This window comes from Poecilia mexicana, unplaced genomic scaffold (genome assembly GCF_051168715.1).
Source record: "Poecilia mexicana isolate PSO_F unplaced genomic scaffold, ASM5116871v1 scaffold_15, whole genome shotgun sequence".
Taxonomy (NCBI): Eukaryota; Metazoa; Chordata; class Actinopteri; order Cyprinodontiformes; family Poeciliidae; genus Poecilia; species Poecilia mexicana.
Window position 1 is genome coordinate 23116516 of NW_028263384.1, and position 13480 is coordinate 23129995.

At 40.0% G+C, this 13480-nt stretch overlaps 1 protein-coding gene across 1 annotated transcript in view; it reads right to left on the bottom strand.

The window, feature by feature from the left end:
- Positions 1-13480, bottom strand: part of unc5b (unc-5 netrin receptor B) — a 79101-nt gene that overhangs the window by 16097 nt on the left and 49524 nt on the right. The window contains exons 2-8 of the mRNA XM_015010436.2: positions 11724-11954; positions 11301-11444; positions 10888-10991; positions 9330-9510; positions 7805-7972; positions 6038-6202; positions 2149-2181 (exon numbers count right to left, since the gene is read on the bottom strand). Coding sequence (XP_014865922.2) covers positions 2149-2181; positions 6038-6202; positions 7805-7972; positions 9330-9510; positions 10888-10991; positions 11301-11444; positions 11724-11954 — 1026 coding nt within the window. The remainder of the gene's footprint in view (positions 1-2148; positions 2182-6037; positions 6203-7804; positions 7973-9329; positions 9511-10887; positions 10992-11300; positions 11445-11723; positions 11955-13480) is intronic.

Here is a 13480-nt window from a genome sequence, read left to right on the forward strand (position 1 = left end):
TCTCAGTCCGACTGCCTCCAAACATTTTACAATACAACAGATTGCAGATGATATCAACAGTCCTCAGTGCAGGCCGGTGGCAGAATGCTCCGAGCGTAAACCACATGGGCTGAAATACCCCGAGCACCAGAGTCTTTGGTTTGACTTCAGCTGGCCAAACTGTTGCTGTGCGTCATTCTCGACCCTTCTCTCTCTGTCCACATTTCCTGTCTGTCTTTGTCACCTTATGTGCAATCCATAAAAACGCCACAGAAACCTTTAAAAAAATAATTTTTGATCAAAACTAGTGGTTCATTTATTGTAATTTATCACATTTTAATCAGAAACCATATATCGACAATTTAAAAAAAATAAAGTTGCTAAATTATTGAATAAACAGACATATGAGCTCAACAACAATGAAGTTTACTGTTTTTAATTTGGTATATGGATTACTCAGCCATCAGATTAGTGCAAAGTGCAATTATACAAATCCATGCCACACTTTTCAGATTTCTACTGGTCGAATAAATAGAAAGACCTGTTGTTGTCCTCCACTGCACAGTTTTGTGCTGGTTTATAACATAAAATCTGAATAAAACGTTCTGATGTTAGTGTCCGTAAGTGTGGCTGTGAGCTGAAACACGTTTGCAAGCAGCTATAGATTTTTGCACGGACAGGCAACAACTTCTCATGCATTTCTTCACAACATGCTGACCGTTAAAATGCACCCCATGTTCAGTTTAAAGAAAAGGGTTAATAGAGATCACCTCATTAATTAACAGCCTCCTTCTACCGAGAAGAGACGCATCTCATCCCAAAAATAATCACGAACATAGGTCGGCTGTGGGAGGGTGGAGAGGGGGGGGTTATTTGGCCCCAGCTTCACCTGCACCCTGTTGAGCTCGCTCAGCCTCCCCTGCTGGGTGATTGGTTTTGACTGGTCAGTAGGCTGTGCACCGCCTGCTTAGCCCAGACTCCCCAACTCTGGCAGAACCAGACGCACGTGAGCCAGTCACACCACAGCAGAGAGGAGTCAAGAAGACAAGGAGCAAAGTTGGCGGGAGGAAAAAAAAAAACAAAACAAAAAAAAAACAAGAAGACGTAAGACAGGCTGGTTGAGAGGGCTAGATGAGAAGCAATTTGGCAAAAAGGACAGGAAGGAGGAAGATAAGGTTGTGATTTGTGGAGAGGCATTGTACGTGTGTTGAGGAGGGGAGATAAGCATAGCCAAAGACTCTTCAGCAGGAGGAGAAGAAAGCCGGAGGCAGGCGAGCTGGCAGAAGGGAGCCCCGTTGCTCACGTGGCGCGACTCAACCGAATCCGACAGCCGTCCACACTTATTACAAGAAATGGAACAATAGCGAATTAGGTGCGTTGCTGCAGCTACTCTCCCCTTAGTCCACATCGCATTAAGCCAGAGGAATTACCATCAGTTCGAATGTAAACCAAGTCACACAGATGAACTGAGAAGTCAAGTGTTTTAATGCCAGAAAATACTCTGACCCCTGTGTGGGAGTAAAGGAGGGAAACGTGATTAAGTTCAGGTCAACGTTTCAGCACGGTCCACGTTTTACTGATTTAAACCTCCGGAGGTTTCAGGGCTTTTATAACAGAACATAATTAGACACAAAACGGAACGTGGATGGATGGATGGATGGATGGATGGATGGATGGATGGATGGATGGATGGATGGATGGATGGATGGATGGATGGATGGATGGATGGATGGATGGATGGATGGATGGATGGATGGATGGATGGATGGATGGATGGATGGATGGATGGATAGGTGGACGGATGGATAAACAAATGAGTGGATGAACATGGAATAAGATACAAAATAAAATCTTGAAACAAACATTTCTCCATTCTCTATTTCCTTGTCCCATACTTTTTCACGCCTGGAAAATTCCTGAATGAAATGAAAAGCTGCCAGACTGTGTAGGACGCCTGCTTCAAACAGACTAAACAACATCAAACTTTTCTGCTGGACAGGAAGACGATGCCTGTCTTCACTAAGCACCATCTGCGCTGACACAAGACGCAGAAGATGCTGACACACACGTTCAGATTCCCAACGTGTATGGACACACATTCGCTCACACACGTAAAGGAGAGGGAGACAGACAGAGTGGAAAGCAAAGTCGTGTGGAAGGTGGACTTACGATGGCTCGCATGTTCTATTGAGACCTTTTTATCTGTTAGAACGAGAGAAAAAAGAAACAAAAACAGAACGTAAGGAAATGGGAACAAAAACATAAAAAGGATGAACTATTTATGCAAATGAAAGATGCAATAATTTAATGCAGTAGAAAACTAGAAATGAAGAAAACCTCATTTATGAGCAAAAAAAAGTAATAATCAATTATTTAAAAATGACACTTGTATTTGTGTGCTACAAAGTAAGTGACACTATAGATCTAAGCAGACCGCTCTCTATCCCCCGCAGGGTAAATTATAACCTTCATCCCACAAAAATACCCCCAACATCTGTCCCAATGGGAGCAGTAACTTCCACCGTGAATCATAACTGAACAGTCGGAAGAATATCAAACCCATCTTTCAGGATTGTGTCACTTAGCAGATCTCAAATCAAATAACTTTCCCTCTGTAGCATCATCAAAGCACCAAATGGTTTCCTGGAGTTCGTCTTTCGTCCAATAGCAATTAGAATCTAGCAGGGATGTAATGAGCGCGACGGGTGGAGATGTCTCACAGCATTGTACATTTATGACGAGGGGGAAAAGCGGGACCGAGCGCTGGTGATTTGATCATGTGAATTTCATCAGAGCAGCTTGTGACCCGCGGAATAATCATTTAAACATGCAGGGGGAAATCAAGATGTCACCTGCAGCCTGCCATGTTACACATTTACAGATCAGGAGAACAGCGATTTGTGTGTTCCCTTTAAGTAAAAACCACCTCAGGGAGCTTCTTCCTGATTCCCTCCTCAGAACGAGAACAGATCAGCTGTGAAGAAGCCTCTTTCTGTCAGGACTTGCTTGCTTGTCTGACAGATCTGAAGCAGAGAGCTGCTCTGAGTGTGCGCGCCATCTCGCAATATGAATAATGCTCACAATTTTAGGGAACTTTCTCTGTTGGGTTGGATTTATTGTTTTGTCACTTTCTTGTGAGTTTGTCTATGAATTGAATGCATCCCTCTGTCTTTTTGGTTGTGCGGCTGTGAGATGCGAATGCGCTGTCGGTTGGATTCTTCCCAGCTCGTCACGGGCAGCACATTGGGTGTCAGAGTGAGTCTGACTCACTCTCATATGCTCTCCTCCGCGCTAATTTTTCGACTTGGCCGTGTCATGCTCACTTCCCACTCGATCCGCTCTCTTAGCCCATACTTGCACCGGTTTTCCTTTTCACTTCCCCCTTTTTTTTTTTTTTTTTTGTTGAGCTTTTTAGATCTGGAGCGGTTGCCTTCTCTTTTTTATAAAGCTAAACATTTTCCTCATGAATCATCTGTCTGTCTTGCTTTCATCTCTCGAAACGTCGGCGCTTTAGTGGCCTAACACCCCTGGAAAACTGCTTTTTACAAAAAGACAGCTTTGAAATGCGCTTTGCTTTACAAAACGCTGAACTAAGAGCAAAGAAATCACTGCAGGCGAGATTTTTTATAGTTATCATATGAACGGTCACCTGAAGCACCAAACATGCTCTCAGGGAATGGACACCTATGGCTCTGACTGAAATAGTCTTTTTAGTACAGCAGGTAAAAAAAAAAAGGTACTGATCACACCACACCTTGTCTAGGAAAATATATATTTCTGAAGGTGCATTTGACTTGAAAATCTGACCAGACGTCGGTAACAACGATAAATATTCCCAGTAACGAATGAGATAAACAATAATATTGTTGTGCTAAGACCATTTCTAAATAATGTGTTGAGTTTTATAAAGAAATATTTACTCTAGGATTAGAAGATATTTTAAATATCCAAAATAAAACACAAATCGAGTGAAATATAAACAACAGAAACCGTAAATAAAATGGATTATGACGTCTCTTTATACAAAATTGCCCTTTAAAAAAACAGTAATCACCAGGATGGAAATGATCAGGCTCATTTTAATTCCTCATGTGATTAATTAATTAAATGTGTATTGTGACAGGTTTATATATATATATCCACAAATTAAATTCTGTGTAAGACATGACACCAGCTGAAATCTGTCAGGAATTAGGAAGCAATTTTGCTTCTTATCAATATCAATATCAGACATTCAGTCCCAATCTACTGCCTATAAAAAGGTTTCTCATTACCAAAGTGTCACTAAAGGAACGTCTCATGATGGGCAAAACCAGTGAGCTCCCAGAAGACCCTCACAGCCTTATTACTGATGGCATCGCTGACAGAAGAAGATCAGGAGCCTCCTGCTAGATTTCAGACAAAGGGGTGAAAAGGAGAATCACTTATAGTGAGCTTCAGAAACACCTGGAATTAGCAGGTACCGCTAATTTAAAGAAAGCAAGCCACAAGTTACGCACTCAACCTCCATTGCCTTCTCACCATGCAAGACTCCACTGCTGAAGGAAACAAATCTGCTGCAACAGTCTGGTTAGATGAGACCAACATTAAATTCTCTGAATGCAATAACAATCAGTTTTTGGAGGTTATAAGGCACCAGGATAAAAATGTGTGGTGATCCACCAGGATGATAAAAAATGAAACCAAAGCACATTGATCCCTGACACAAGTCAAAGAAACTGTCATCTGGTTTCAAAGAAAGAAACTAAAGCTGACTAAATGTTCCATCTAAACCCTTGACCTATTCATTTGTGGAAGAATCAAGATCAAACCTGAGCAATGCAGGCAACTAGTTCCTTCATACAGAAGGCGACTGGAAGCGGTCATTTAGAAAATAAGTTTTTTACAAAGCAGTAAATAAAGTTCAGTGACTGTCTTTTCATGTGTCAATCCATTTTATTACACAAAACTTAATTTATGGGCAGCTGGAGTCTGATTTATTTGTATGTGTTGACTGGAAGAGTCGTTACTGAGATCTGGTTATGATTTCATGTCAATTGCACCTTCAGAATTATATTTCCTTAAAAGCCAGTTAAGACAGATAGTCACTCACACTGAGTAAGACTCTGCTGGAGGTTCCTTCCTGTTTCTTCTTCGTACTGGTTTGAAAAATAAACCATAGTGTTTTATCACGGGGATCAATTTTAAATCTTTTTGTTCGATTGGACTGAATTGCGTACATATTTCTGCATATGAACTGGATCTGTTTGTCTTCTGAAGTGCATAGGGATGACCTCTGTTGCCAGCCCATATATAAATAAACTGAATTAAATAGGAAATTGCTGATGTGTTCAAAATGTGTTGCACACGCTGTCTATCACTATCTCAAGGTAGGTGAACTTCAGCTTTTGGCAAGTTCACCCTCAAAAACCCCCCAAAACAAAACAAAACAAACAAAAAAAACGTTTTACAAGAACTTAATTTCATGATGCTAGAAAGTTTGTTTTCAACTAACGACATCATCTCTACCCCATTATTTCGAGATGATGAGACCTTAAGCTTGTTTTGTTGTGACGTTTTAATTATCTGATCATTTTGAGATGGCAAACTCTGAGTGCTTGAAGTAAGATGACACAGAAATGTTAAAGGGGTCTTGAATTTTCCACAACCTTGTAAAACAAGGCTTCAGTTCATTTAGACTGTGTGAGAGAGCAATATAACAGCTAAAAAAGAACGTAAAAAGTTGCTATTTGGAAATTTTGGACTGACAGTAGGCATCTTCTTATTACATGGAATACACACAGAGACATTTGAGTAATCCCAGCTATGCAAACCAAACTAACAAATAACTTAAGTTTGTAAGGAAGTGTGAATTTTGACGGAACATAACAGCAGAATCTCGTCTTACAGCAACTGCTCTTTCAAATAATGTTTTTTTTTTTTTTGCAGGAAGGTCAATAAACAAAGACTAGAAAATCAACCAAAAATTCAGATTGACGCATTAGTACCAAAAACGTTCTACTTTGATCCACATTCATGTAAAAACCAAGAAAGTTCAAAAAGAAAAAAAATAACTTACTTCTTGCACAAAGGCCCTCAGTGCAGTTTTTGCTCTCCATCATGCTTCCGCTACAGTGCTTCCCTCCATTTATTGGCGGCGGGGCTTGGCACTCGCGACTGCGCCAGTGGGTGCACTCTGTCCCACAGGCGGACCACTTTGCCCACTCTGTCCAGCCTCCGTCCACTGGAAGGACAGAGATGTGAGTCATTTTACAGCCCAGTATTTCCATTAGTCCAGGTAGAGGAGGATTGGACATGACGTTCTCCTGGCATCTAATGTAATGGCTGGAAGTGTCTGAGTTTGCTGAGTTGGACTCTACCCAGATTCTTACACATTTATTCAGACTTTCAGATCATTTTAAACAGGCAAACATAAAAAAGAGTGATTTGGTTTCACTATTTTAATGATGTTTGTGGATTAGAGTATTCTAAACATTCAAAGCTCTAAAACTTTGCACTAAAAGGCTCAAAACATTGTATGTGTGCATGCGCCATATCCTATACTTATACGTATAGGAGTTGTTTATACTATCAACTTGAGATAACAAAAACCTGAGCTTGTTTGCCAACATAAGTTTCTATACCCACTATATGAAGATATCACAATTCTGACCTTGTTTTGTAATGACAGAAAATTATCTTGTTTTGTAAGAATAACATTTTTCTTGTTTCAGTGTTTTCAGATATCAAGATCACAAACATGTTTTTGTCATGATAGCAGTTTTACTATATTATTTTAAGTTTTTTATTTTTATTTGAACAGTTACATTGTGTCAGTTATCTCATTAGGTTAAAAGCAGGATTCAATGTTAATTAAATGGTATTTACAATATATTTCATTATCTCATTATGTAGATAAATACAATATTCCAGGTTTGTTTTCTCATCATAAAAATGTGATATTATTATCCCAAGATTTTTAGTTATGATTACAGCCTGAGTGGCTCATTGTCATCAAATGAGCCACTCGGTTTTCATTCATATTTTATTAGCTTATTTAATTGAGTCAAAAATTTCTTGATTGCTTGTTTTGTTGCTGTGTTTTTAATTTGGCTTGTTTTATCAATACAGGTCTCTCTTGTAAATTATATTTCAAAGATTTAAACAATAGAAAACTAAACATACACAGTTAGATAATTAGAAAATCAGGTGACAAAACGTTCAATAAATTCAAATTTATGTTTCTCTTATTTGAATTTGATAAAGACCGTATGTTATTTACTCATTTTAAGCAGTTTTTCGTGTGAACATTGCTTCTTCTCCACAAAACATTCCACATTTTAACTCCTTGCACAGCAGCACAAAAAACTTTTCCAGAAGTTTTAAAATTATGAGCACCCTTACATGATAATTTCCTTCCTTTACCGAAAATAATGTTTTAAGTATTATCTGCATTATCTGTTACCTCTCAACAAGATTTGAGCTGTTTAGAATTTCACAGAATCAGCAAACTTCCATATGTCAAGCTGCAAAAATAACGAACAAGTTTGGTCTCTATGCCACACATTTTAAATGACTTCAGCTTTTTCATAGAACAGAAACTGCACAGAAAACAGGATACAGAGATGAGTCTGGAAGCCCCAGTTTTTCCCATCTTTAAACTAAGCTGATTCAATGCTTTTAAACAGTGTGTAGGAACCATAGTCTAAAGGAGCTTTGACATACAGCAAAGTAAAGATGGTCATAATGGTGAATGACTGTATTCCTTCTTCTAGCAGTTACAGTTTTGAGCAAGAAGCCTTTTCAGGCTTTAGCACAAAAGAGTTTGGAAAGGTTTCTTCTTTACCTGGACACAGTGTGGTGCAAGTTATTCTCTGCACCGGAGGGCCCTCACAGAAGATTCCTCCGTTCAGAGGGGCCGGATTGGTGCAGCTGCGTGTACGACGTTGCCAGCCACGCCCACACCGAGCGTTACACTCTGACCATTCAGTCCAAGAAGACCAACCTCCGCTAACTGACACAGAGACACACAAACAGCAAAACCTCTCAGTTTTCCTGCTTTACGTTTGGGAGGAAGAAGCCTATTACTCCAAAAGCAACATAAAAAAAAGCCAGATTATAGCTTACAGGTGTACTCAGAGACAAAGATCTTCATTTTTGAAGATATGTCTTGTGATCTAATGATAAAGTGTTTGGTCATAAAAATCAGTAGCTGCATTTTCCATTGATCATAAAATTGTGTAATTTGATATTTTGAAAATATATTGGCGTAGTGGAAACATGCCAATTTTGGAAAAACTCCCATTTTTCAATTTAAAATTCTGGAGATAGGATGAGGTGGTGGTATGGCTTTATCAAAAGTGGTTTATTTCGCACAACTGCAATGGAAACACTTTTTTTTGCAACACAGGAGTCACATGATCAATAACCGGATGTTGCCACTGGAGCAAGCAGAAGACAACAAGAAATAGTCGAAGGATCTCCTCATGTTTTTTAATGGCTTTTCGCTTTAATAAACTTATTCCTACGTGATTTTAAATGTTTTTCTTATTTAAGAAACAGCGCAATTGTAAAACTATGTTTTTCAACAGTAGTGCAACATCATATATTTGTAATGGAAATGCAGCTACTGTTATATTTGGGGAAAATAGTGGGAAGCTTGTAAGCCCCAAAATACCATTCCAACTATAATGTATGGAGGTTGCAGCATCATGTTTTGCAGTAGGAGGGACTGGTGCATTATACCACCTAGGTCGCAGCATGAGGTCCTTCAGAGCAGACAGTGACACTAATAATCTCACCAAGTTAGTTACAAAGTTACTTAAGAATGACAAAGTCAATATTTTGTCAAGTGACCATCAGAAAGCCCTGATCCCAGTCTATTAAAAACATTATGAGCGCGAGGCGGCTAATAAACCTGACTCAGTTAAAACATTTCTATGAGGAGGAATGGGCCAAAATCACAGCCAACTATTGTGAGAAGTTTATGGAAGGAAAATCAAAAAGTTTGAGTTAAATCACACTGTTTAAAAGGCGATTCCACTAAGTTAAGTAACTGTGTATAACACTTTTAAGTTTTTGGTCTGGTTTGATGTGAAACAAGACACATCAAACCAGATGTGTAAAAAAGACACTATTTTTGATACTATGTACCTAAACATCTGATTTCAACTGTACATAAATATAGATAAAATTAGATAAAAGTGTTTTATGTTACTGCTAAATCAAGGAACACAGGAGTGATTATGGTGACACAATTACCTCAAATGCTCCTCGACTCCACGAATCAAAGTTGTGGACAAACAATCAAAGATGAATGAGATGAGGTTGGAGGAATGAAAAAGACAAACATGTGGTGCAGCTTAAGTTACCATAAACAATGAGAGTGGCTGTGCTGCTCCGCCGTCTGGCCACCACATTTCTCGCCACGCACGTGTAGTTTGCCGTGTCTGAGAGTCTGGCCTGTTTGATGATCAGGTTGTGATCAATAGTGATCAGGAAATTGGGGTCCTGTGACGGATCAATGACATCCTCGTTCTTCAGCCAGTCCACCTTTAAATGACGCACGGGAAGAGAAAAATTACTTGCTGATGTCATTTATCAACAGTTATTAACAGAGGCAGATATTCAGGTTTAAAAACTGAAATAATCAATTTAATTTCTTTAATGCTTTTAGCTGAAAGTCCCTAAAAAAACTGCACAAATCAGCAGGTGTTTATGCAGGAACATGACTCAGCACGCCATCCACAGAGCCGCTCAGTAAACACGATAAACCTGCAGGGTATTAAGACTCCACAACACACGGTGATGATCAAACACTTCTGAAACTTTATCATTCTGTCTGAGGATAGAAAGTCTGTTGGTTTGTGTTGATTCTCAAACTCCAGCTTTAAGCCTCTCTCTAATCCAATGGCTGCTTTCCATACACAGGTGCAAGTCAATTAAGCTGACTTGCAATTGATTTTATTTGATGAACTTAATTGAAATATTTGAACTCTAATGTATACATTTGTCATTGTTTTAATTATTTCTTGGTTCGGCTGACAGTGAAAAGTCAAACTCAGTTTCTTAGCGAATTACAGAAAACCAATAAAATATGATTTTAAATGAAGAAATGTCAACCTACTGAAAAGTATGTCCACATACGGTATGTTATATGTACTTAGTATTTGGTTGAGCCTCGTTTTGCATGAATTACTGCATCAATGTGGCGTAGCATGGACGTGATGAGCCTGTGGTTCTGCTGAGGAGTTAAAGAAGCCCATGTTTCTTTGAAAGTGGCTTTCAGCTTGATTGTATTGTGAGGTCTGGTGTCTCATCTGCCTCTTGACAAAACTATATGGGATATTCAGGATCCATGATTAAATTGCAAAAAATATAAGCTAACATTAGGTAAAACATTAATTCCTTTATTAGCTTTCATCCAGCAATATGTGTAAGTTTAATTGTCAGCAAGAAGTTTGTTGGCTCGCTACTTTAGCTTTAAGCCCACGTAATTTTCTATTCTGTTTTGTCTCCTATATATAATAAAATTATATCAAATTTTTCTCTCAAGTCACACTGCAGTGCCGAGTCATTGGTGTGAAAGTCCAAGTCAAGTCCAAAGCGTTTTATGACTTCTTAACTCAAATCCATAACTCTGCTTTTTGATGATGTTCCGATTTATTGAGAAGAGCAGTAATTATTTCCCTCTTCAGGTGTTTCATATCACATATGAACATTTGCTGTATTGCTTTAGTCCAAGAACATAAAGTCTATCTGATGTGTTGCTGAAGAAACAGCATGTGCTAACGTATGTGCCAATAAAAGAGCTCTTTTATTGCCACATTGTCAGACGGCTGCAAACGTAGGTGTAAATATTTCACCAAGAGACGAACAACAGTTAAGTGAACATGTTAAGGTAATGTTGATGAGGAGAGAAACGCGTACCTCCGCAGCGGGCATGCCCTCCGGGGGCCGACACTGCAGCAGCACCTCCTGCTCCAGCCGCACTTCCCTCCCAAGGGGCTCCTGCTCGAAGTTCTTCCTCAGGTCTACAGGGGGCGACACACGTACTGTGACTGACACGCAGGCTTTCTTGGTGACTGTTTGCCACACAAACTCTCTCGCATGCTATGCAAAGCCTCCGTCACCGAATCGCATTTTTCACTCCACACCCTCATAAACATGCAACGTGTCAATCAAACCGCAGCATGTATTTCCATGGGGGGAACGGCGGCGGGATGCTGCAGCCAATTCATTTGCATTTATGCTTAAGCTGACACATACAACAAGCATAAAATCAGGAATGTCTCCTTTCTTTGTCTGTGTTTCACACAAGGACCGACAGCCTTGATACTGACATGCAATGCGAACGTAGGCACGGTTGCTCTTGGTGGTGCCAGCCGAGCTCCAGGCCACACACTGGCACCAGTAGTCCTCCAGGCCGAACAGCTCCTCCACCTGGGTCCGTGACACAGAGATGTCCACTTCCCTCACCACCAGACCTGCACAGAGAGGGAAGACGGAGGGAAACCGCTGAAGCAAATATTACACAGTGCATGTAAATTATGCAGTGGCTGAATGCCAGAAGCAGTTAGCGCGCACATTAAGTCCTAAAGGACCTAATGGATTATATAGCTGAAAATGATGTTGGTAATTAAGTTTGATGTTTATCTCTGTATAATACAAGGTGACATTACTGTGTGTGTGTGTGTGTGTGTGTGTGTGTGTGTGTGTGTGTGTGTGTGTGTTGCTGTGTTTACAGTTCTCCGCGTTGTGCTTACCTGTGAGCTGGTCCAGGCTCTCCCTGGTGACGTGGTCGTTCTGATTGACCCACTCGCCGTTACATTTGAAGTAGATCTGGGTGGCAGGCGACGCCCGGCAGCGCAGCTGGACCGGACGGTTCTTCACGATGAAGGCGTCTTCGGGTTCCAGCAGGAACTCCGGGAGGGGCTCCGCTGGAGCTGACGGGAAGGAGTCGGGCAGAACCTCGGCTTCGCTGTAGTCGCTGCTCTCTGAGAAAACAAACAAACAAAAACAAAAAACACATGCCAGATGTCATTCAGTGTCAACATCCTGCTCCTGGGTTATAAGAAATACAGGAATTTTTTTAAAAAACTCAGCAAATCCGGAGGCAGTAAATGTGCAGCAGCTTATCTGGTGAATCTCAATCCAACTACAGGGTGTTAGGTGTATTTTGGGAAGCCATTTAAGGTGTTGACAGTGTGCACCATAAGTGGTGACATTTTTGCTTCCACATATCGACACCAATCTGTTCAAGGGAGGCCTCCTGCTTTGGTCTCCCTGGAAGAGTCCGCACTTCTCGGCTGAAGAGCAGAGCCGCTGACCTTTCACATATAGGTCCCGTTGATCTCACATTATCCCCTGACATTTCCGAGGTGACACATCACTCCAGGCAGCGCTGCCAAGACTCTTCTGGCGGCAAGGACAGAGATTTTCTGACCTCTTCAGCCAGACTTTTTCACCCTAATAAAGATGGGTAGATCCCACTTATTGATGTCTGCTGGGGTTCATCATAGGAGAGGTTAACGCACAGTTCTGCTCACAAGTTTAAATACACCCGTCTCTGGAAGGTGAGTTTCTAAGGGACATTTAGACAAATTAGGGCTGCAGCTAACAATTATTGGCGCATTTGCAGATTTTTCATTTTATGCAATATTAGACCAGATGAAGCTGAAACTTGAGTTTTGGGTGGAACATATTTACAAATACGGCTTTTTCATCTTACATGAAAAGTATAAATGTGTTTTATTTATTAATTTTTTTTAACAGTTTTGTCCTTAGTTTGTTGTTCTCTCAGCATATGGTATGTTTTAGAGTCTACGGCCTTTTATACTCCCAGTTAATGATTATTCAATTACTTAATTAGTTGGCGATTATTTCAATAACTGATTAATCACGATTCATCTGAATAATTGCTTCAGCTGTAAAACATATACAAGTTGGTGTGTGTTAGTATGGATGAGTGAAAATCCACAAGACTACAAACTTGGCTTTTATTAAAAATAATTTCACCCTGAAAAAGCTGCAGTTTAAGTAGAAAAGAACAAAATCAATATGACAGATTCAAGATGGGTGTATGTTAACTTCTGACCCGCGCTGCAAACTAATGCACTTTTTATGAGTGTCTCAAAAGTTCAGTTTATCTAGTGGCCCTTTTTTTTTTTTTTTTTTTTAACATTTATTGAATAGTTTAATGTTGTCTTTCTTTGAGCTATTATCATCACTTTCCCTTTAGCCTAATCTAGGATATAAATTTTAAATAGCGCTGACCTTCCAGCAGAAAACTTGCTTCAGCACATGAAAATGATCTGAATTCAATAAGCATTAAGTGGAAGACTGGCGCAGACTGACAGCATCAGCCCCAGACAGGAGGTTTCCAAAAACCTACGGGCATATTCATTCCACTCAGCCCATTTTCCTCCTCTATCGTAAACACACACACACACACACACACACGCACACACGCACACACACGGATGAAAATGAACACAAATAATAGCTCTGCCTCTCTTGCACA